This window comes from Eleutherodactylus coqui, chromosome 1 (genome assembly GCF_035609145.1).
Source record: "Eleutherodactylus coqui strain aEleCoq1 chromosome 1, aEleCoq1.hap1, whole genome shotgun sequence".
NCBI lineage: Eukaryota > Metazoa > Chordata > Amphibia > Anura > Eleutherodactylidae > Eleutherodactylus > Eleutherodactylus coqui.
Window position 1 is genome coordinate 220,025,523 of NC_089837.1, and position 25,232 is coordinate 220,050,754.

The window sequence follows — 25,232 nt, forward strand, 5'->3', positions numbered from 1 at the left end:
GAAACACTGGTACTATAAATAATAGTAATAACTAGTATACTGTACAAACACAACTTAGGCGATACTCATCCCAGAGCTGAAGACAAAATTTCCTACACCCAGGACAAGCATTTACCATGGACCCCCTCCGACACACAATCAACACTGCATACACACAAGCGTCTTAAACATAGGGGAGTTTGGCCACTTTTATTAAATGTAACATAGCAGTGGCTTTGCAGTAAAGCCCTGTTTACATCACACTAATGATGTATGCTAAGGAAGCGTTCCCACAGCATTTTTTTTGCCAGGCTGTCAGATTCTGTCTAGGCGTTCCATCAAAAGTGCTGAAAACAGTTTGGTATTAGTTTGGCAGGAGAGCCATTCGTTTTCATTTCACTTGGTGTACAGAATAGCATAATAGGTACATTATTGTATACTCGAAATAAGATGCAAACAAACGGAACTATTGTCAAACAGACACAAAACTAAGCGGTGTCCGTTCCACTAATAATGGTGAATAGTTCTGTTTTTTCCATTCTAGAGGTTCTGCTACAATGCTGTTTTCAGCACCTATGATGGAATCCCAAAGCACAGTGAAAAAAGGTTGTGTCAATGCTCCCTTTACATTACCCATTGCCCATTGGGAAAAGGGAAGATTTTGGGCTAAACCTATGTGTTTTTGGAGTAATTGTAATTATGCATTTTCAAAACACATGTAAGAACAATATACTCCCCAAAATAGTGTCTTTTGGGGACGGGGAATTCTTATATCTTGGTACCTCAAGGCCTCTGCAAACCTGAAAAGTTGCCTTAAAACTATTGTAGTGGCCCAGAGTTTGGGGTCCCCTCTAGCACCTTAGAATATATGTTTTGTGTTTTTCTGGTATGTGGAATGAATCAGGTTTATCATAGAATCATAAAATGGTAGCGTTGGATGGGACCTCGAGGGTCATCGGGTCCAACCCCCTGCTCAGTGCAGGATTCACTAAATCATCCTAGACAAATGTATGTCCAGCCTCTGTTTGAAGACTTCCATTGAAGGAGAACGTATCACCTCTTGTTTATGTGTATTGGATGTTTGCAGGCATGAAAGGGTTAATGTCTGGCCCTGTCTGAATAATGCATCTATCTGTCCAACGGTCTGACTGTTGATTGGTCTATGTTCATGTGGTGTGTTGAGGTGATTGAAAGGTGTCAGTAGTTAGTTAGTGAGAGGTTCAGAAAGAGAATCTGAGAGTCAGTGAGAGGAGTGAAAGATGGTCCGTTGTTCCTGCTTGGGCCTAACCATTCCAGAGATACTCGACATAGCCACTAGCCGCAAGGAGAGTATGAGCTCGGATGAGGGAAAAACAGTGCAAGAACCGCGTGCGTCCCGAGAGGAAAAGAGAAACCGCCAGAGAGCGGGAAACAAGTAAGTGACTGACAGTAGAGAGAGAGAGTTCCTACATATAACTGTGACTGTGGATGTACAAATGCCCCGTGAATCCTCACTGCTTTACCACTATAGGAACTGTTTACTGTTTTTTGCTATCATTGTTTAAGTAGTCGGGCAGAACCAAATGTTCCTGGTACTCATCCAGAAAAGACACACTGTGTGTGTGGACTATTTTACTGTACGTTATGAAATCTGAGGGATCCACCACAGAGAATAGAACGTTAGCGTCACAAGTTACAAACAGGACTTTAGGTAACCACAGTTACTAATTTGTGATCTCCCCCTGTCGGTAACGAGGTTGAGTCCCGACTACCCTCAGGGAGGAGATTTAGAGCCCCCGTGACAAGGTTTTCTCTCTACCCTGCTATCTGCTTGTCTGAGGGCCTGCTCCTCGGATGCTGCATGTAAGGACTGTGGTTGTGGAACCACTGTGTCAACATACTGGGTAGGTGAAGATCCGATCCAGCATTGCTGACAGCCAACCCTAGTTGGGAGGTAAGATACCAGATGAACAGCCCCATATATGGATGGAAACTAGGGAAGGTATCTTGCCCTGAATTGATAACAAGGTGCGGGAGACCCCTGCCTATAAGCGGAGCACTCGTCCCGATAAGGACGACCTCACAGTTTTCCTCTAGGTGCTGACTTACCCTGGCGTGCCAGAGCACCTTTAGGACAAAGATAGAACAACACCTGGGAGTACAGAAACAAGGGGGGGAACAAGCTGACAAGGCTAAACAGAGAAGCGGACAACAGGAATAACAGAACACAGAACATAAGCAGACAGCAAGGTAGCAAGGTAACTGCTGAAGCAGTGGCTGGACATGAAGTGAAGAAAACAAACTCTCATCAACATTGCAGTAAGGTCTGAAAGGCCCAGAGCAGCTATATAGGGTGGTGATTGGAAAAGGTGCATCAGCTGAACAGGAGGCTTGAATCTATTAACTTTAGAAGTGCTGGAAGAGAGTGAATATAAGCTCGGAGAACAGAGAGAATGGGAAGACACCCATGTTTGCTAGACACAGAAACAGAAGATTGTGTCCGAACAGCGCGCCTAATACTGCATCTCAATAAAAGGGAGGCCCTATAATCCACAAGGTTCTCCTTTATTTCTGACGTCTGTGTTCGAGTAATATTGAGCACTAAGGCCACTTGTGAAATATTTCTAAAATCTGCAAAAATATTGAGTTTTGTCTATCTAATACCTGCTGTTACAGATTTTCAATGTATTAAAATCAAATCTGATAAAATTTAATTTTCACATTTCTCCTCTACTTTGTCTTAATTCCTTTAAAACTTCTGAAGTGTTGACACACCACAATATGTAAATGACATTTTGAAAACTTTCTGGGTTGCAGTCTTTAAAATGGGTGATTTACAGGGGATTTTTAATATATAGATCCCTCATCAAAGTCTGTTCAGAACTGAATGCATCCCTTTAAGAAATAGGCTTTGGATACTTACAGAATGATGTCATTATAAAGTGAAGACATGTTAAATGTTATTGAATAACTATATTGTGTGCTATGAGTATCTGTCTTACAAGCAGATAAATTAAAAATGTGAAAATTGCCAATTTTTCTACATTCTCTGTAAATTTGGGATTTTTTTTAAATAACACAACATATGGACTTAAATTTGCTACTAACAAAGTATAATGTGTAATGAAAAGCTATCTCAGATTAACTTGGATAAGTAAAAGTATTGCAAAGTTACTACCGTATTACATGTCAGATTTAAAAAATGGGGCTATGTCAGAAAAGTCAAAACTGGCTGAAGTGGGAAGGAGTTAATTGTAATTATGTGAATGACCCAAAATGTAAATGAATACCCACAATACAATAGGACCACTTTCACACAGAGGTATTTGGGTCAGTAATTTGCATCAGTATTTGTGAGCCAAAACCAGGAATGGAACCTACATAGAAAAAATACGTTGGAATGATTTGGACTTCTCCCGCGTTTTCGACCCACTCCTAGATTTGGTTTACAAATACAGATGCAGAATAGTACTGCCATGTGAAAGTGGCCTATTATTAAAAGAGAAAAGTGGAAGTTAAGAAAAACATAGAAGTGTCTGTGAACAAGCTGTGACTATCTCTTTAGGGTTTTGTTACATAATACAGATGGTGCTTTTGTTTCTCCTATTAGGTTATCTGTGTGTGCATACTAACCGCTATCCTTGGGTGCATTTTTGGACTTAAGCCAAGCTGCTCTAGAGAAGGTAAAAGTTTAACTTGATACAGAACAATAACTATTTCATATGACTAATGTAAGTAGAAAATACTTGTGTTTAGTCAAATTCCACAGTTATTTAAGAAAATGTAAAACAATGGAGGAGATTTATTACCCTGTGGGACCTGTCACTCCCTAAGTGCACTGTATTTCAAGCATCTGCTGTAGGCTAAATCGCACCATGTTAAACCTGCAATTATTTTTTTTGTTTCTAAACACATTTAATTATTATTTTTTTAATGTTAGTAAGAGTTACTATGGGTGCTGCCATGAAGCCCCACCCACTTTTTAAAAAAACATAATTTTTTTTTGTATGATCAGGGGTTTCTCCACTTCCATTTGTTGCAATAGGACAGCTAATAGTAGTAGGATACACCTTTAATAACTGATCAGTGGGGATCCGCTCCTCAGTACCCCTTCGAATCAGCTGTTGGACGAGCAACTCTGCCTTCTTCTCATGTTAGTGACATTATTTGTCATTTGACCTGAGAGCTCAAATGAATGAGATTGAGTTGCTATATCCGGCACAACCGCTACGAAGAATTCGCAGTTCTCAGCGTAGCACCATGGCTTTTTAAACAGCAGATTGGGATTCTGAGCAGTGGACTCCCACCGATAAGACATTTATGACCTATCCTAAGGATTGATCATCAGTATTATAGTCCTAGGAAAACCCTTTGAGCTGTTGTCTTAACACTAATGTGGTTGTCCTTCTGCCTAAAAAATATAGTGGAGAATTCATAAACTTACTTGTGCCAGAATTATGGCCTATAAAAGTTGCAATTTTGGCACAAGTGCCAAAAATTGCACACTTCTAAAGGTTTACTCTGACCCCACCATTACTTTTTTTCTCTTTAAAGAAAGGCGCATAGGTACGCAACAACAACTGCTCTACATTGTAGCTGAAATCCTACTCCAGCCTGTAACTGGCATTTGGCACATGGGGGGCTTCGCCGCATTTTACTTTAGTTTTCAGTCGCAGTGATGCTGCCCCCAAGCCCGGCTTCTAGTACTCCTCATTATGGATGAGGAGCGCTAAACGCCTAAACATAGAACAGACTCCGCTCGAATATCGCATTGAACACAATGGGAGCCTCAGACAGCGTTTAGCGCTGCGCTGAAAGCTTAAAAAATGTCTGTGTGAGGGCGGCCCTACACTTCTCTATGCATTTGGTGCACTTCATATCAGTGCTAAGTGGACTTAGACCGTCATATAAAACGCTGGACTAAGTACAAATGCCCCATAATAGTTTGTGTCCTGTTAAAAATATAGATTTTTATTTTATAGCTCCTGAGATGATTTGCTAGAAAAGCTTTTACGTTTTTAGAAAGAAATAAAAAAGTTGCACAGATCTAACCACCTGCTTACTTGTATTTCAATTGTAGTGAATAGCTGCAAAAATCGTTGCTTTGAGCGTAAGTTTGGGAGCTGCCGCTGCGATGCTGCCTGTGTTGAACTTGAAAACTGCTGCTTAGATTACAACGATGTATGTATACAACCAGGTGAGAAAATGCATAGAAACTAAAAAAAAATACCATGACCGGTGCTTGGAGGAATTCAGTTAGTAAAATGGATTTCATAATGTCTTGATTAGGGCCCTATTCAAACGAGCAAGTTTAGGGCGGATTCATACAAACGTGTGCCTCTCCCCTTATGATTATCACGGCCACATAACGGGACAAACAAAACCACTGGTTTCAATAGGATTTCAGTGGTCTTGTTTTCACTATCGAGATTCTTACCCGTTAATTGTACGGCAGAGAAAAGATAGGACTTGCGGGAAAGATTATTATTATTATTATTATTAACCCCTGTGCCTTAGCACAGTTTTAATTGTGTATGGGTTGCGAGTCGTACCGCCTCTATTGACATCAATGGAGGCCGTTTGCGAAGATTCCGCTGCAAAATAGAACATGCTGTGATTTTTCTTCTGCTTGTGGAATATACAATTCATATTTGCAAGTGTAAATGAAAAAGCGAAAATGCATGCTTTTCAATGCCCACATTTTAGCATGGATTGCCTGTGCGGATGGTGATTGCGGAATCCACAATCCAAATCCGCCTGTGTGAGCCCGGCCTTAAAGGGGTTCTGACATGAAAAAAAAAAATTACTCACCTTGCCTGGCCAGGACCGATCGCCAGGCATGTCCCCTCCGTCAGGCATCCTCTTCTGTGGCTTCTAGAAGCACAGCAGGAGCGGTCAAAATGACTGCTTCCTGCTCTGCTCTGTCCGTCAGCCACTTCCGAGGTGAACGGACCGGTCGCCCACAGCTAGCACATTACAAGCAGTGCTTGCTGTGGGCGGCCCATCCGTCCTGGCTGAACTCAGAGATTCTGCACGTGCGCAGTGGAGACGCGGCCCGTCCTGACTCCTGTCAGAGGGCACCTCTCCACTGCGCATGCGTCCAATCCCGGAGGGGGGCAGCCCGTCCTTGGCTCGTCGAGGAAGATGACTGCCTGCTGGGAGATAACCCCCTGATGACAACAACAACAGAACACAAGGTAAGTATTATGTTTTTATGCTTTAACAGCCAATAATCGTGGGTTCCCTGTGTCCATTAGGCAGACCAGGGAACAATGGCTGGTAAAGCATAAAACCATTATTCGTGTCAGAACCCCTTTAGCAAAATTGCAGCATGTCCTATTGTGGTGCGCTTTTATATGTGGGAAACATGGGACAGATCTTATCTTTTCTCGATCATACAATTAACGGGCGAGAATCCAGATAGTGAAAACTAAACCACTGAAATCCTATTGAAAGGGTACTTATAATCACATAAGGGAAGAAAACAACATTCGTCTGAAGCCGCCTTATACTGATAAAAATGTATTACACTGCGTAGTCGTAAGCTTTAACTGCTGGGAATGATAATGCATTGGATTTTAACGAGGTTAAAGTGGTTTCACAAATTGCAGTTTTGGAAAACCTACTTTTAAAAAAAAAAAATTCTCAGCTTTTTTTTTTTACTGGCGTTTTCACTTCTGGTGCACATTGGATCGATTCTGTTTTTGTTAAAATACAGCATACTCTAGGTGTGATGTTTGCTTTTTTTAACTGTTTTCTCCAAGTTCTCTGTCAGAAGAAAATGCATGTTTGTATAAAAAATCAATAAATACGAAGCTTGTAAAAATAAGTGAAATTCATGGCTTTTTTACAAGCAAGTAGAAATGGCACATAAACTGTGATGAGGAAGCCTTATAAGGGTCGGATTGGGAATATCTGCTACATACAGTCTGCCAAAAGTGCATAGTTCTCTTTTCACAAGGAAACTCCCTGAATAGTTCCTGTAAATGTGTAGCACCTTACTTTAAAGCACAAGATTTTAACAGTATTAAGTCTAAATTGGATCTGATGTAATTTGCAGATCTCACATATAAGCAGCTTTTTAGCAAATTGAACACCGAGCCCAATTGAACAGTAAGACCTCATGCACACAAGCGGATTTTTGCAGCGGAATCCGGAGCGGGCGTCTATCTCCAGATTCCGCAGCAATAACGCTCCATAGCGTGCTACGGAAAAATGATTCTTCATGCACCCGAGCGGAAAGCACTTGCGATTTCCGCTCATGGATGAAAAATCACAGCATGCTTCATTTTGGTGCAGTTCCTGCACAGACTGCTACCATTGAAGTCAATGAAAGCCGTTCGACCTGCGGCAGACGGGCCCTGGATTCTGCGGGAAAAGCAGGAGTTAAAAAAAAAAAAATATATAAAAAATCTGTACTTGTGCGGACCATCTGCAGTACAGAGAAGCTGGAAGAAAAGTCCGCACAGATGCCTGTGAAGAAGACGATATGTACGCAGGGTCACCCATCGCGGTCAGTGCCAGATTCCGTACGGGCTTCTGCAGGTGGAATCCGGACCTGCCATGTGCATTCGGCCTAATTTGCATATATCGAAGGGGTCCTCCATAACTGTTCACAGATTTACCTGTTTGAAGAAGCATCTTTCTCTCCATAGGACTGCTAGTCTCCTATTGCGGATATATCAATGGAAATGGATACACTTTATCTCCATGTCGTATTCAGTACAAATAATACTACTCTATTGATCCTCCTTTTTTATACAGCTCACTTGTGGACATGTGAAAAGTTAAGATGTGGAGAGAAAAGACTTCCTCACAGTCTGTGTTCCTGTTCTGATGACTGCAGGGATATAAATGACTGCTGTGTTAATTATGATGCAGTTTGCAGAGGTAAGTTAGTATAGATTTTTGGGCAAATTTTGCATGTAGGAATTTTTTATCCTTGACCTATATCAGCAAAATACCTCAATTAAAGGCAAAGGGTAAACTTTGCTGAGGTTTTTGTTCATCTTTGGAGAGTGATATAGCCTGCGGAGAAAGGAAAATTGTGATAAGTAGGGGCAAGAGAAGGCTGATAAGATATTTATACACCAACATATTCCACGTTTATCTGAGGTCTGAAATTAGGAGGCCCCCAGAACTTAATAGGTCCAAAGGCTTTAAAAATGCTATCCATGCTTTAAAAAGTGATGGCTTTGATCCTTAATGTGTCCCATCCAAGTAAATGAAACAAGCATGTATTACTCAGAGTAAGGCTGGCTTCACACAACCGGAGGATCCGCAGCAAATCGCACCTATTGAAAGGCATGTAAAATAGTTTTTTCCGCTCACACTTGTGGATACAAATTGCATATTTTGCAGCGGAGGAAAAAAATCGCTGCATGCTCTATTTTCCTGTGGACATTGAAGTCAATGGAGGCTATCCGACCCAGAGCCCATACACAATTAACATTGTGGGCCACTGGTACTCACGTCTGCGTTAAGCGATGATTCGGGAAATACAAAGATTTAAGTGGTTTCCGGCTAGCTTCACAGCCAGAATCCGCTACAGGATCCCGCATGCGGAATCTGGCCTTAGAGCTATAAAAATACAACATTCTAAGTACTCACTTGTTCATACTCAGATGTTAATATTGAAGAGGCTCCAGTGCTCACTTGAAAATAGGCCATCAATTTGTAAAGCTTGGATAACTCTCCAGACCAGATTAAGGCTATTCACAGAATCAAGCACTTCATTCACAATACTACCACCCACAGTAAGTCGCGACATTTTGCCATGACTTTATTGGCAAAAAGGTTTCTCAAAACAAAGAAAGCTTTCGGCATGTGTAGGATGCTGCGGCCATTTCCTTTCTTTTTTTTTTTTTGGCTATGCCCCTTTCACACCTCCTTACACCCCTTTTGTGTCCCTCATAGTAACAGCGCCTGTTAGTACCTCCCTCAAAATAATAGTCACCCTCAGTGACCCTCTCAGAATACTATTATATTTCTAAAGTCAGATACCTGCTCTACACAGTAATAGCGATTACACTGCAGTTACCTCTATTGATCACAGGTGGTGTTGTCTTTAATTTTATTCTCTTTCCCATTTCTTCTCCATCTGGGCCCAGACTGCCATTATGACTTCTCCTAGGCCATAACTTGTCTCTGAAGAAATTGACACACAAAAAGCTTAGGATCCTTACTTTTCCATCACTCACCCTAAGTTTTCCACACTTCTAAACACAATACATAGTACATGTTGATCAGTGCCCCCCTTATATATAAATAATGCCCATCGGTTCCTCCTTATACAATACTGCATCTGAGTGTTGCCTTTTACAATTATAGTGCCTCTCATACATTAAACCCACCCCCTGGTGATCCCATATAAATCAATAAGGCTCTGATAACTCTTAAAGGGGTTGTCCCGCGGCAGCAAGTGGGTCTATACACTTCTGTAAGGCCATAATAATGCACTTTGTAATGTACATTGTGCATTAATTATGAGCCATACAGAAGTTATAAAAAGTTTTTCACTTACCTGCTCCGCTGCTGGCGTCCTCGTCTCCATGGTTGCCGTCTAATTTTCGCTGTCTAAAATGGCCTAATGGCCAAATTAGACGCGCTTGCGCAGTCCAGGTCTTCTCCTGTTCTCTATGGGGCTCCGTGTAGCTCCGCCCCGTCACGTGCCGATTCCAGCCAATCAGGAGGCTGGAATCGGCAATGGACCGCACAGAAGAGCTGTGGTCCACGGAGGTAGAGGATCCCGGCGGCCATCTTCACCGGTAAGTATAGAAGTCACCGGAGCGCCGGGATTCAGGTAAGCGCTGAGCTGTTCTTTTTTTCAGTCCCTGCATCAGGGTTGTCTCGCGCCGAACGGGGGGGGTTTGAAAAAAAAAACAACCCGTTTCGGCGCGGGACAACCCCTTTAATGATGAGGGTTGCTGGCTTCGGTATAAAATAACTTTTTACTGCACTGCATGTCACAACACATCCAAAGTACTGTATCAGAAACCTAGTTAACCTGTAAGGGCTGGGATTGCTAGCTTAACCTTTGGTGTCCTTTCGCAGCAATCACTTGTTTGGATATATTCCCCTATCTCAAAATGTAGTAGTTTTTTCTTTTTTCTTCAATATTTTAGATCACCCATTACAATAATTATCTTCTATCTATACTTGTAGGTAACAAGAGCTGGGTTGAAGAGAAATGTGAGGATATCCTAACACCAGTCTGCCCCGCTGGGTGAGTTTATTGCTGCAGTTTGTTGGTGATATATAAAGTTGGTGATAGATAGATATATATATATATAGCCCCCTGACCACGACCATAACGGAATATCGCTAGCGATATTCCGCTGCGGGGGACCAGGGGGGAGCCCTGACAGGTCTCCGCTCTTAGCCTATCTGACAGATAGGCTCACCGCAGAGAATTGTGGCATGTCGCGATTGGAATTCCACAAATGGTGAATCACTGATTCTCTGCTCATGGGTGTTGGGGCTGCGCTTTCCATATTAAGTCTATGGAAAGTATTCGTTGCTTTACCCGCGGCCGGATTATCACTGTGGGTAATGCAATAAACTATTGCCAGTGGACAGGCAGCCTAAGTGCTCCAATACATTATAGAATAATTATTGCACTAAGAAGTAAAAGGCTTTTTTTCTAGCTTGTGAAAAAGCACCAGGAAACTCATGTAGCTTTTTACACATCCATTTTCCCTTTTTTGTTTTGGTGGCAATTTTTTTTTTGATATGTATGTTTTTAAGGTTTTCTTGGAGTAGTTTTTTTTCTCCTCAGGAAAAAGCCATAATTACGACATGCTATGATTTTGAAAGGTGCAATGAACACAAAAATAGAGCCTAAGGCCGCCTGCAGACGGCCGGGTCGGATACGGCAGCGAGAATTCTCGCCGCGGGACCTGACCCGGGCGCCTGCAGAGAGCAGAGCGTACTTACCCGCTCCCCGCAGCTCCGGATCTTTCATGTGCCGGCTGCCGGCGAGTGACGTTTTGAGCCCCGCACAGAAATAGAACATGCTGCGGTTTGTGTGCCGCGCGAGATTTCGCTCGGCCAAACCTCAGCCGTCTTAACGCAATCCTATGACAGCTTCCAAAGGCGGAAATTCCGCCCGTCTGCAAGCGGCCTAAGTGAGGAAAAAAGGCACAAAAATGGCAAAATAGCTAATCAACCTGTGTTTTTAAATAATGAAATATGTTTCCTTTAGGTTGCCTGCAGACGGGTGGAAATTCCGCGGCAGGATTTCCGCCGCTGGGAGCCTGCATAGGATTGCGTTAACAAATGCAATCCTATGCAGACGGCCGCGCGACATCTCGCGCGGCAAACAAACCGCGGCATGCTCTATTTCTGTGCGGGGCTTGCAGAGCCCCGCACAGAAATGTCACTCACCCTCCGCCGGCTCCGGTCTGCGCATGCACCGGCTGCCGGCACATGAAAGAGCCGGGGCCGCGGGTGAGTACGCGCTGCTCTCTGCAGGCGCTCGGGTCGGGTCCCGCGGCGAGAATTCTCACTGCCGGATCCGACCCGGCCGTCTGCAGGCGGCCTTAGACTACAGCTGCAAGACTACTTTTGGGCAGAAAAGGGGGTTGTGCTACCAACGATAGCTGTGTAGCTCTGCAACCTTGCATTCATATTGAAGCAACTACAGACAGGAGGGTAGCTCTAACCTTGTTCTATGGGTCCTTATGATTGTGGTGGTATCAAATGTGAATTTGTTTAAAATAGTGTAACATATTTAAAAATATTGTTTCAATTAACCCCATAGTGACCAGCCTATTGCCTTTTTACGTCCTGGCCTGCTTAACTTAATTTCCAGAGGACGTAAAAACATGGATCCTCTAGGAATAACAGCCCTGCAGACTCTGGATGTTACAGCTCCATGCTGCCAGTTACCCAAGGTAGCTGACAGCATGGAGCTGTCATCCCGGGCTGCGGGACCCCACTCCCAGTCACGCAATCGCCGGTATCCATCGGATACCGGCGATCGTGTTAAAGTCAATGAAAAGTTTAAAAAAGTGAAAGTTTCAGATCCGATCCGTAAGGGGAGCTGAGAATACTCACCCCCTGTCCTCCGCGATGTCCGGCGTCTTCTTTGTTCTCCCCGGACCTGCCGCCAGTGTCTGTGCATGCGCGCCAGACGCATTGTCATGCGCATGCGCAGAGAGCCAGGAGGCACGGGAAATTTAAAAACTTCCTGCTCCCAGCTAGTATGAGTAGTCGAGAGCAGGGAGCTGTCACTGGGAGCCGATGCATGGTTCCTGGTCACATGATCGCTGCTATCCAATGAATAAGAGCGATCATGTAAAAGTTTAAAAAGTGTAAAGAAAAAAAAAAAAAAGTTTGTTTTACCTCCCCTTATGGATAATATTCGTGAGGAGAGATGAAATTAGGTATGCAAGGCCCCTGGATTTATCTGTAGACTTTACCCTGGCTTCTGTGCACGCGTTTGTCACCAAAATGGCTGACGCAGGCGCAAAAGCCGCAGATTGGCGGGGTAATTAAAAAAAAAATCTCCCTGCACCTAGTTACTAAATGTAGCCAAGAGCCTGGAGATTTCATGGGGGACTACAGTACGCAGTTCCCAATCACATGATTGCCGTTATCTAATGGATAATGACAATCATGTAAAAGTAGAAAAAAAAGGTACATTTTCACCTCCCATCAGGGATGCGATCTGTGAGGGGAGGTGAAATTACTTAACCAAGGCCACCGGCGATGTCCCCTGGTGGGATCCTTATCCGTGGACCTTTCCCCAGCTTTGGCGCATGCGCCCGTTGCCGGGATAGCGGACGCAAGTGCAGAAGCTGGGGAGGGCAAGAGGAAATTTAAAATCTCCTTGCCTTGGCTACTAAAGGTAGCCAAGAGCTTGGCGATGTCACAGGGGATCGCGATGAATGTTCCTCGGTCACGTGATCGCCATTATCCACTGTAAAAGTTACCGTATATACCGGCGTATAAGACTACTTTTGAACCCCCAAAAATCTGCTCTGAAGTCAGGGGTCGTCTTATACACTGGTAATACAAAAAAAATACAGTGGAGCAAAAAATAAAAATCATTACTCGCCTCCCCCGGCGTTCTGCGGCGCTGCTGCAGGCTGTCGCTCCCTCCTGGTCCCCGGCAGAGCATTGCTTTCTGAATGCGGGGCTTGAAATCCCCGCCTCCAGAAAGCTAATACTGTGATTGGCTGACGGCGTGTGTTAGCCAATCATTGAATGGCTGTGATTGGCTGAAGGCGCACGAGTGTTAGTCAATCACAGCCATTCAATGATGTGTTAGCTAATCACAGTATTAGCTTTCTGGAGGCGGAGATTTCAAGCCCTGCGTCCAGAAAGCAATGCTCTGCCGGGGACCAGGAGGGAGCGACATCCTGCAGCAGCGCCGCAGAACGCCGGGGGAGGTGAGTAATGATTTTTTTTTTTTTTTTTTGCTCCGCTGTATTCTCGGCGTATAAGGTGACAGTTGGGGGGTCGTCTTATATGCCCCGTCGCCTTATACGCCGGAATATATGGTAAAAGACAGTTAAAGTTTGATGTGCCGTTCAGTTTGGGCCCCGTTGTGCATCCAGACATAAGATTAGGGCTACAATGGGTAGGTTTCTGAACACGGGACAAACAGGGGTATCCATTTTGGGGTGAAAGTCTTCATTCCTATGTATACTGTACAAAAAAAACCTATTTTTTAAAATGACACGATTGCCAAAAATACAAAAATCATAATTTTTTTCAGTCAAAAACGGTGGGGTCAAAATACGCAGTACACGCCTAGATGAATTTTTTAAGGGGTCTAGTTTTTAAAATGGGGTCATTTGTGGGGGTTCTCTGTTGTAGACCCCTTGAGCGGCCAAAACAAGTGGGCAATGGGGCCTAAAACGCCTTCAAGCAAAATGTTTGTTCTGAAAACCACCGGCTGCTCCTTTCGGTTCGGGCCCCGTTGTGCATACAGACATAATATCCATTTTGAGGTAAAAGTCCTCATTCATATGTGTGCTGTACGAAAAAACTATTTTTAAAATGACATAATTGCTAAAAAAATAAAAATCGTAATTTTTTTTCTTCTGCTTTGCTTAGATTCATTCAAAAACTGTGCCGTTAAAACACGCAGTACACCCCTAGATGAATTTGTTAAGAGGTCTAGTTTCCAAAAGGACGTAATCTGTGGGGGTCCTCTGTCGATTTGGCAGCTCAAGGGATCTACAAGTGTCCAATGGGGCCTAAAACGCCTTCAAGCAAAATGTCTGATCTGAAAGCCACTGGCTGCTCCTTTCGGTTTGGGCCCCGTTGTGCATACAGACAGAAGACTAGGGCCACAATGATTATATTTCTGAACACAGGACAAACGGGGGTATCCATTTTGGGGTGCAAATCCTCATTTTCATGCGTACTATAGAAAAAAATCCTGTGTTTAAAATTACGCATTTGCAAAAATATTACATTTTATTTTTTCTTCTCTAAATTGCATTAATTCCTGAAAAGAAACTGTGGAATCAAAATAATCCTGCCCCCCTCAGTGAATACATTAAGGGGTGTAGTTTTTAAAATGGGGTCATTTGTGGGGTTATCTATAATTCTAAGACCTATGAGCCTTTGCAATCTTGGCTTGGTGTTAATAATTAATGTTAAATTTGTACGTCTCCTAAATGGTTAAAAAAAAAACTAAAGTTTTTCTAATGTGCGCCGAAAATAAAGTAAACAGATGGAAATGTATATTATCAAAAATTTCTATATTATGTTTGCACCTATTTGAGATATTGCAGTTGGAAATGTGAAAAAATTACATTTTTTTTCAAAATTTTCCCAATTCTGGCGCCTTTAACAAATATACACAAATTCTATCCGTCCATTTTTTTCACACCTAAATGCAGTACAATATGTGTCGGAAAAACACTGTCAGAATCACTTGGGTATGCAAAACCTTTACAGTGGCGTTCCATGTAAAAGTGACACATGTCAGATTTCCAAAATTTGGCCTGGTCATTAAGGCACAAACAGGATTGGTCACGAAGGACTTAAAAAAGGTTTATGCTTCTTTTTTGGGGACAGTAATCTTATTTTTGTATTAACTTTAATTTACCTTGCTTTTTGACCCCCTAGGCGCCATGTCCTAATAAAAAGATGCCTATGGCACACCTAGTGGTTTTTGTCAGGTCCCCAACTGGCAAGGAAACCCTTGGACAATTACAAGTGCCAGAGCTGATGGGCTAACAGAGGCGGAGACCCCCCTCTCATCCTCGTACTACCAGACACAGTGCATGGAGAGTCATAGTCCTGTTTCTTGATGAAAGCAGCCATCCGTCTCCAGTCCCATACAATCCTATTAACTTGTGTGTCTTTTATACTGTTCCATAGGTTCTCTCAACCTCCAGTCATCTTATTTTCATTGGACGGGTTTAGAGCAGAGTATTTACAAACATGGGGTGGTCTACTTCCTGTCATCAGCAAGTTAAGTGAGTATCCTCTTCCCTTTTGAGCAACAGTACAAAGATTCAAGGCTAGAAGTTTTTAAACTTTGAACCATTGATGACATATCCTCAGGATAGGTTAGCAATAGCAGATTGGCCCGAGGTCTAACACCCAGCAGCCCTGCTGATCAGTTGATCGCAGGAGCTGCTGCTCTACTGTATGGAACTAAATCCAAAATATATATATATTCTGCACATTGTACCAAGCCACAGTACATGTGGGGGACTGAATATAGGATCACCAAGAGAGAAATCACACAGCACATAAAAACTTTCAATGAATATCCAATTTATTCTATCTCTTCCAGCATATATTAATGTTTATTTTCCAGTAGATTTGGCTTTACATTGCAATATGTATTCTAAATATGAAAAATTATATCCAAAGCATAATCCTCTTCACTAAAGTTATGGCCGCCTGCACACGGCTGGATTTGCATTGCACATTCTACAGCATGCTATGGAAAAGCATTTTTTCCTGCCCACGAGCGGAGATCAATTGCGATTTTTCGGTTCGCAGGGAAAAAAAAATCGCAGATTCCGTGCGGATGGCTTTCATGGAAGTCAATGGAAGACGTCCGGCCCACAGCCCTTCTGCGATCCACATTGAGGAAAGGCTGCAGGATGTGCAGCGTCGCCTTGCGACCGGATCTGTCCTGGTCTGTCTCCATGTAGTTTTCTGTGTTGAAGACCTAAATCAGGATGGAACCAGGACTGGATTGAAAAAAATATAGTGTGAAAAAAGCCCAATATCGCCCTCGCCAACATGCAATTTCCCTCACATCACTTTGGGGAAGAAAGGAATGCTCCGCTGTGGCTGTCAGCCATGGCGGAGAATCACGGAGTCTCTTCCATTGTTTTCAATGAGAAACCTCCCATTGCATTGTGTGCACCTAGCACGTTGTTGAAAACAATGGGAGATGCGATGCGAGAGCACGCACGAAGATAGGACATGTCGCGATTTGTTTCCCGCTTCACGGTACGGTGCATACAAAAAAAACGCTTATGTATATGACACCATTCAAAAGAATGGGGTTCATATTTGTGCAAGATTTGTGCGTCTCACAACACACAAATCTCACAAGATTTTCTCGCTCATGGGAAGCCGGCCTAAGTCAGGCATATAATGACACACATTATGACTAGAATGCAATTTTACTGACTGTCTGACTCTGTGTTACGTTTACATTATAGAGCAATGTGGAACATATACACGTTCTTTACGGCCGGTGTATCCATCGAAAACCTTTCCCAACCATTATAGTATTGTAACAGTAAGTAATTCAACTTTTTTTTTTGCTTAAATAAGTTGTTTATTTAGTCTAACATCACTTATGCATTTATATGCTACCAAAGGAGCCAAAGCCATGGGTTAATCCTTTGGCTTTAATTATTCTAGACCCCCCAGATTCCTTTATTCACCATAATATGTATGGATGAAAGTAGTGGCAGATCCAAATGAATGAGGCACTGAAGGGATGGGTATGTTGGAATCCATTTGTAACTGTTAGTTAAGACTATTCTGTCTTTGACGAACTGTATGAATCCAAGACAATTACTTCCTAGTTTGGCCATATAAGGTGGCAGCAATTACTGAAATCTAATTAGGCCATGTTGTTGTAAATCTAGGCCAATAAAGTGTGTATCCAGACAGGGTTATTACAAATGATCTTCCCGATATGAAACCCTCATAGCTCACGTTTAATGACACTCCAATACATAAATTTGATGTGCAACAAAACCTTTTGAGTTAATAACATAGAAATGTTTTCCACATCAGAGGTGTTCAATGTGAGGCCCCCTTTGTCACTCGACACACATCGAACCTGTAGTCGGGTTCTTGCTATACCTGTTGTTGTAGCGGATTCCCTCCCCCAGATTCTGGCATTACATTTATTAATTGTGCCCGAAAGGTGGAGGGCGACTTCTTCACTAAACACTAAGGATTACATGAAATCATCGGTTCCATTACAGTTTGCGAATTTTAGCAGAAAGAACATTGTTTTGTTTGTTGTCCAGTTTTCAATTGCAACCGGTTGGGAACAGTAAGACTGTCCTTGTTACCCATAACCATCAATCACAGCCCAGCTTTAATTCTACAACGTTAGATTTGTGCGCCCGTTCACACATTTTTACGTCGCCGGCGGGCAAACGTAAAAGCGTTGATGCTTGTGTGAATCCAGCCTGATAGTGTCAGATCCACATTGATATATATTAACTTTTTAAACTGAGTCTTCACTGGGTCTATACTCACAGTATATTACAAACTTGCTGACTTTTTTCATTGCACAGTAATTATGCTTAAATTACATTATTGTGGAAACCTCTTTCATTTCTCGTTCACCTGTTTTATGTTTTACCCTGTATAAATACCATCTGAACTATCTTGCTCTTTGGATTGCAGGGTCTCTACCCAGAATCACATGGGCTCGTGGACAATAAAATGTATGATCCTCACAGGAATGCATTTTTTACATTAAGAAATGCTGAGAAGTTTCATCCTTCATGGTACCAAGGAGAACCTGTATGTATATAGAAAAGGAAAAAATATTTCCTATTTTAGCTTTACCCTCTTTCCTTGCAGCAGTTTTGGCCTTCCTAACGAGGCCTGATTTTTCAAATCTGACATGTCAGTTTAAGGCTGATTTCACACAGGTGTATTTGCGCGCACAATGCACAGTGAATAGAACCCATTGATTTCAATGGGTTCTTTCAAATACGCTTATTTTTCCTGTACATTTCGGTCATGCAAAAAATACCCAACATGCTCTATTTTTCTGGGCATTTGTGCACCAAAAGTTCCCATAGAAACCAATGAGGATGTGCAAATGCACGCAATATACGCTAGGAAATGTGTGATGCATTATGTAATTGCGCAGTAAAAGATCACCTATTGGACTAATTAGCCATTTCAATGTTTGGGAGCATTGGTGCCTATTCTTTTGTGTGTGGAAATACACATGCCTTGCGTGTGAAAAAACAGCAAAATATTTTAAAAAGCAATGTTTGCTCCACAAATGTGAGGCGTTGATGCGTGCAGATATGCTTGTGTGAAGCAGGCCTAAGTCGTAAGAACTTTGGACTGCTTTTATTCTTGCAAGCGATTTTCAGACTGTTTTTTTTCTTGACACATTGTATGTTGTTAGTCGTCAGTTTTGATCAATACTTTTTGTTTTTGCCTTTTTAATCCTAAATTTACAGAAAATTAAAAAAAAAATGCAATTTTCTGCCTCAGAATTTTCCAACTTGTAAGACAGATCATGCCATGCAACGAATCAAGATATGTGTGCTGTATTGTGGTACCATTTGGAAGGTGTCCCCTTATTTATTTTGGATGTCAGAAGCATGGAGTTATAGCAGCTTGTTTTCTAATTTTGATAAAATTACCAAAATCTAGTTTTTAAGGGACCAATTGAGCTCTGAGGTGACAACGAGAGGCCTATATATTAGAAACTCTCATAAATCACACCATTTTAAAAAGTGCACCACTTAGTTTTCAAAAAGCATTTACAGGTTTTGTTAACTCTTTAGGTGTTTCACAGGAACTAAAGCAAAGTGGAGGATAAACTTGAAAATGTTATTTTTGTTTCCGATTTTCGAAACTAGTAACTTTTTCAGACTGATAGATTTCCATGCCTTTAACATCTGAATTAGAATCACTTTAGGCTTTATTCACACAAGCGTATATCGGCCGTCCGATATAGGCTACCATCTGATGCATTGGATTCCAATGCATCAGATCACACAATCGTGTTCCCACAGCGTAAAAGCGCCTGGCCAGCCAATATAGCGCTGGGCGCTTTTACGCCGGCCTGGAAAGATAGTCCTGAAACTATCTTCCTGACCGGAATACGTTGGCCGCTGCATAGACTCCTATGGGAGCCAATGACCGCTACCGGAGAAGGAAGGTGGGAGTTTAGTAGCGTGATTGCTAAACTCCCTCTCCCTTCTCTCCTTCTCTCCGCCCTGGCTGATTGAAATGGTACAGGCGGAGCTAGTTGCTAAGCTTCCACCCTGTCCCACCCCCTCCCATTGCTGGCTGCTTACAAGGGGCGGGAGTTTAGCGCACTAGCTCCTGCCCCATCCCGCCGCCTCCCCTTACCAAAAGCCGTTGAGGGGGAGGGAAAGGGGAGACAGTTTAGCAGAGCTTGCAGGCATTGCGGGCCCGGGCTGTCTGAACGGGCGCACAAACGTTCATTTTGTGCGCCCATTTACACGTTTTTACGGCGCAGACGGGTAAATGTAAAAACACTGATACCCGTGTGAAAGAGCCCTTAGAATGAGGAATCATGTGCTGCTTTTTGAGAGCTTCTAGTCTGCCAGACAGGTTCTATATAGGTGGTGGTTTGATTCTAACAGGTCTGGCATATCTGGGTGAGGCTAGTGAAATTTAACCCTTTAATTTAGTAGTTGCTAAAGGGGCAATTACTTTTTCACATAAGGCCAGATAGGGCAGAACAGCATTCTTCCTTCACTAAACAGCATTTTATTTTTGTAAAATATTAAAAGTACTTTGAATCTGAACCATTAAATGGTAGTTCTCTAAAAAATGTGCTACTTTATGGAGAGCCGAGCCTGCTCGATCATTGAGAGATGATAGACCTGTTTATCTTGTGATCTCTTGCAGTGTGGTGCTGGTAGCTGTATGGCTAGCTTAGATATGCACTGGCACTGTCATTGTTAATGCAGGAAATATGTTTGGTGGCCGAGTGCCTTTTTAATAAATATTATGTTTTATAATTGAAAATTTCACCCAGTTGCTGTGATAATTGTCATTTTTGTAAATTAATCGATTGTTCTCAGTGATGTAAGTGTGACAAATATGCAAAAATGTAAAACTATAAGAAATTGGAAAGGCGCAAATACTCTTTCACAGCACTCTATGTATGATTGCATGATGAATATAAAAAGTCCAAGTGTTTAAATTATTTCTTAAAACTGACATATTGGGGGAAAATGTACTTGGCAAGATGCATTAGAACTCTGTCACAGTGATAAGTTTGGTTTGATAAGTTTATTACTCTGTATTATAGTATTTTGACACATGCACCATTTTCTATGCCAGACAAAAGGTTTAAGGAAGAGTAACCAGTTTAAAATGCCTAGTGAGGTGCGCAAAATATATCATGCCAAGTGCACTACACGCTTGTATTTACAACAATGCATTCCCTATGGTGTGTGCACATGTCCGTGTTTTACAGGTGCTTGCCTGCAAAGATAGGATATGCGTGCACCATAGGGAATGTACGCATTGTTTTCAATGGAGCCGCAGCTGCTGCCGGCGGCTCCATTAAAAACAATGCTGTGCCGACAGATGCGTGCGGCAGATGTTTCCTGCATCCCCGCAAGAAAAATAAAATTCCCTGCTGCACCTGCCACATCTGTGATGGATGCAGCAGAGGCATTCTAAACAAAAAAAAATACATACTCACCTCCCTTTGGCTGCCGGGCTCAGCCGCGTCTTCTCCCAGCGGCTCAGCGGCAACTTCTGCCGCTGTCCCCGGCTCTGTAGTTCTCGGCTATCAGCAGCCGGGGATTTAAAATCCCCACCTGCTGGTAGCTCTGATTGTGATTGGCTGAAGCGCTTCAGCCAATCACAATCAGAGCTATCAGCAGTAGGGGATTTTAAATCCCCAACTACTGATAGCTGAGAACTATAGAGCCGGGGACAGCGGCAGAAGTCGCCGCTGAGCCCCGGCAGTCGTCAATGGCTTTTCAGGGAAGGGCTTCATAAGCCCTTCCCTGAAAAGCCATTTAAATAGTGTAAAAGAAAAAAAAAATCACCTCCCTTCGGCTGCCGGGGCTCAGCAGCGCCTTCTTGCCTCTGTCCCTGGCTCTGTAGTTCTCAGTTATCAGCAGGTGGGGATTTCAAATCCCCGGCTGCTGATAGCTCAGTACTACAGAGCCGGGGACAGCTGCAGAAGTCGCCGCTGAGCCCCGGCAGATGAGTATTCTTTTTTTTTTTTTCTTTTAAAACTATTTTAAAAGGCTTTTCAGGAAAGGGCTTATGAAGCCCTTTCCTGAAAAGCCATTGATGGCTGCCAGAGGTTAACGGCGACGTCTGCCGCTGTCCTCTGTTCTGTAGCGCTGCTGAGCTATCTGCAACTGGGGAATTAAAATCCCCACCTGCTGGTAGCTCTGGTTGTGATTAGCTGAAGCACTTCAGCCAATCACAATCAGAGCTACCAGCAGGCGGGAATTTTAAATCCCCGGCTGCTGATAGCTCAGTACTACAAAGCCGGGGACACTATTTTAAATGGCTTTTTTTACACTATTTTAAATGGCTTTTCAGGGAAGGGCTCTATAGTTCTCAGCTACAAGCAGGCAGGGATTTTAAATCCCCAACTGCTGATGGCTAAGATCTACAGAGCTCGGGGACAGCCAGGAGAAGACGCGTCTGAGCCCGGCAGCCGACGGGAGGTGTGTGTTTTTTTTGTTTTGTTTTTTTTTTTTTTTTTTTTTTTTTTTAACACTTTTCTTTGTTTTTCAGGGAAGGGCTTATATTTAAAGTCCTCTCCCAAAAAACATTTCAGGGGTGCCGGCAACAGGATTCTCCACCGCAGCTGTCATGTGTGACAACTGTGGGAGGTAATTATTTACTCCCCGCAGGGATTTAGAATTTCTCTGCTGCATCTATCACAGATGTGGCAGGTGCAGCAGGGAATTCTTTTTCCTTGCGGGGATAAAGGAAACATCTGCCGCATGCGGCAGATGTGTTCTGCATCCCTGCGGGACATGGCAGCGGCGGAAAGTAAAATTTTGTTTTTTTACTTTTTTCACACTAAAATGTTTCTTTTCCAGGGAAGAGTTTGTATGTAAAGCCCTTCCCTGAAAAAGAATGCAGGGGTGCTGGCAAAGCATTGTTTTCAATGGAGCTGCTGGCAGCAGCTGCAGCTCCATTGACAAGCACGCAGCTGTGTTCACGCGTGTTTTTGCTCGTACCTAGGTTTGCTTGTACCTAGGTGTACGCACAAAAACACGCTCGTGTGAACCCACCCTAAATCAGGTTTAACTGGTGTTATCTTATGATGCAAGAATTGCTGCAGCTGATAGAACCGCTCCATACTATTGCTGCATATGATATTTACATACCCTATTCAGATGTATTGGATGTTTCTGCTGTCTGTGAACTTGCCCTCAAAATAAAGCTTGTAGCAAATCAATGTTGAAATGCATTCATGCAACTGTAAGCATTTCTGGTACTATTTCAGGAGTGGAGTAATCGAGTAATGTTAGAATATCTAGTCCTATTTATCATTCTCCATTTGTAGGTATGGATAACTGCCATGAAGCATGGGTTAAAGACCGCATCATTCTTTTGGCCCGGATCAGATGTTAAAATTAATGGAACATATCCAGATATTTATAAAGAATACAATGGGTAATTACAAGCTGTACTGCATATTTAACCATGTTCCCAAATGTGTCCCAAAAGAGACACTTGGCAATTATGCACTGTATTTCCTAGCATTCATAACCAGACAAAAAAGCCATAACATAACTAAGTGATTAGCATTAATTACAGTTAGACGAGCATGGAAGTTACATGGAATTCCTGGAAACCTTTGATATTGTTCCAAGATCTTGTCCAGAACAAAACTTTTTTTGAAGATGAACAGATAATCTGTTTCTAACTTCATATCTGTTTTAGCCATAACGAAGATTGGGCCAAATAGTTACATAGTGAGTAGAGTTGATAAAAAGACATGTGTCCAAGTTCAGCAATTGGAATGGAGAGGATGTGGATGTGAGGAAGAAAGACAGTTAAATCTTAGACCTTTGGGAACTTTTCACACGGGACGGAATTAGTTCGCATAGACATTTCTGCGTCACAATGATATCCCTATGGGGCATGAATTCCGCACCTGTTGAAATCCGTGCGTCTTTACTTTAAAACTGCAAGACTAAATTCCGCAGTGGAAAAGCTTTCTGCTCCGGAATGAAAGACCTCTTGTGGAATTGTTGTTGTAGATTTCTAACATCTCTGCAGGAGATGTACCGGTAGTTCTACAATTAAAGTCTGGGGGAACACAAATTCCGGAGGACATTCCGAATAACGCAGTCCGCAGTTAAAAATGCAAAAAATTCAAACTGATTGACAAAAATCTACATCTGCGCTGCGTTGTGCTGACAATTCTGTTCCATGTGAAAGGTCCCTTCTGTACTTGAATAAAACCACTGTGTTCTTATCTGTGAGTGAGGTTGCATTTCACCTTTAGGGAATGTTCACATTACATTTTACTACTATGTTTGGCGTATACATTGGGCAAGCTTCAAGTGCATACACCAAATTTATCCATAGACCTCTATTGTCCTGGCATTTGCCAGCAGTGCCACTTTGACATATGCCAAGCTAATTTTGACTAGGGCTACAGGGGACTTAGGCCATGTTAGCAAAGACCAGACTGTAGATCTGCAATCTGGCAACCGTATAGAAGTCAATGTGGGCTGTGGTGTGAATTGCAAATTGCCTTGACCTGCAGATTGCAAAAAGAAAAAAAAACAGCAATGTTAGATTTCTTTTGCTATCCAAAATGTTGTGACTTCTTGTGAGTCCACCCCATGACTCATATTGACTACTATGAGATTACCAGATCTTTGGTCACATGACCCTTGTTGCACCCAAAGTCATTGCATAGCCTTAGCCATATTCACAAATATTTAGGAGGCACCCGAAAGAATTGGCATAGCATATAGTTATGAAAAAGATGCTACAGAATTGTTATTTCATTGAGAAAGCATTTACTAAAATAAACATGTCAGAAGGGGTGACGGGTCTTGTTTCATTGACCTACAGTCAGCACTCTCAGATAGTGCTCTGTAATGTTGGCATTGTGTATCCTGCCCTATGGCATCTGCAATACACATCTGTGGAGAAGAGAGTAGTTTCAAAGGGGTTTTCGTTGTAAATTTTTATTTTAAAAGCTGCTCAGAGCCATGGCAAGACCTAAGAAAAAACGACTTACCTCACCTAATTCCCCGCTGGTCCTCTTGGGATGGTGCCAAGTCTCTTGCTGAACTCTACTTGCTATTGCTGCACCGTGCAGCAGAGAAGATGTGACTGCTGCAGCCAATAACTGACTCACTTCAGGTTGCTGGTTAGCCACACTGGTGACGTATCTCATTGTCATGCTATCACTTGCTCCAGCAGAAAGTAGCGGAGGACGGGGCACTGATTGAACCGGAGTGGCGGGGGTTGAGTGAAGCAAGAAAGCCTTTTTTTTGCAATCACTCTGACTTTTTTCTTGGCCTGTGTAACCCCTTTTAGGCCAAATTCACACGAACAGAATTGATTTTGCGCAATAGGGATTGCGTAATTGTGTGTGCATTGCTGTATGTTACTGTGCTTTTTGCTTGTGCTAGTTGTTCATAATTGTGCGTGCAAAAACACATACTGATGCTCTTTGCCAGTGAAATGACCAATAGTTTCATGAGTTCAGAATGTTCTTTTCCTTGCGCAAATGTGCAGGAAAAACAGACTGTTGCATATTTTTTGACACTAGCAAATTGTGCACGCCAAATATGCACATGTGAACAATCCTATTGAAATCAATAAGTCCTATTACCTGCGTATTGGGTGACCAAACATTTTATGGGAAAATATGCTCGTGTGAATCCGGCCTAAGGCTATTTGCACTTGGGCAACTATTTAAATTTCCAAAGATTTAAATATAAAAATCTAACTTTGCAGAAAAGCATGATATTCTGGTATGGATATTCAGTGCAGAGTCCAATGTTTGCAACCCTACAAACAAACCCTGTGCGCAGTCTAATCCTGTAGTTATATCTAACGCCCTTCCATCTTCACTCTCCCTTTGC

General features: G+C 42.6%; 1 protein-coding gene across 2 annotated transcripts in view; it reads left to right on the forward strand.

The window, feature by feature from the left end:
* The window catches only part of ENPP1 (ectonucleotide pyrophosphatase/phosphodiesterase 1), a 109,867-nt gene that overhangs the window by 22,734 nt on the left and 61,901 nt on the right, over positions 1 to 25,232 (forward strand). For both annotated transcript variants that reach the window (XR_010793000.1, XM_066605564.1), the window contains exons 2-9: positions 3,569 to 3,641; positions 5,039 to 5,155; positions 7,723 to 7,848; positions 10,123 to 10,183; positions 15,301 to 15,398; positions 16,608 to 16,687; positions 17,818 to 17,937; positions 22,685 to 22,794. Coding sequence is in view for 1 of the 2 variants with exons in the window: in XM_066605564.1 (XP_066461661.1) it covers positions 3,569 to 3,641; positions 5,039 to 5,155; positions 7,723 to 7,848; positions 10,123 to 10,183; positions 15,301 to 15,398; positions 16,608 to 16,687; positions 17,818 to 17,937; positions 22,685 to 22,794 (785 nt within the window). In the remaining variant the exon portion in view is untranslated. The remainder of the gene's footprint in view (positions 1 to 3,568; positions 3,642 to 5,038; positions 5,156 to 7,722; positions 7,849 to 10,122; positions 10,184 to 15,300; positions 15,399 to 16,607; positions 16,688 to 17,817; positions 17,938 to 22,684; positions 22,795 to 25,232) is intronic.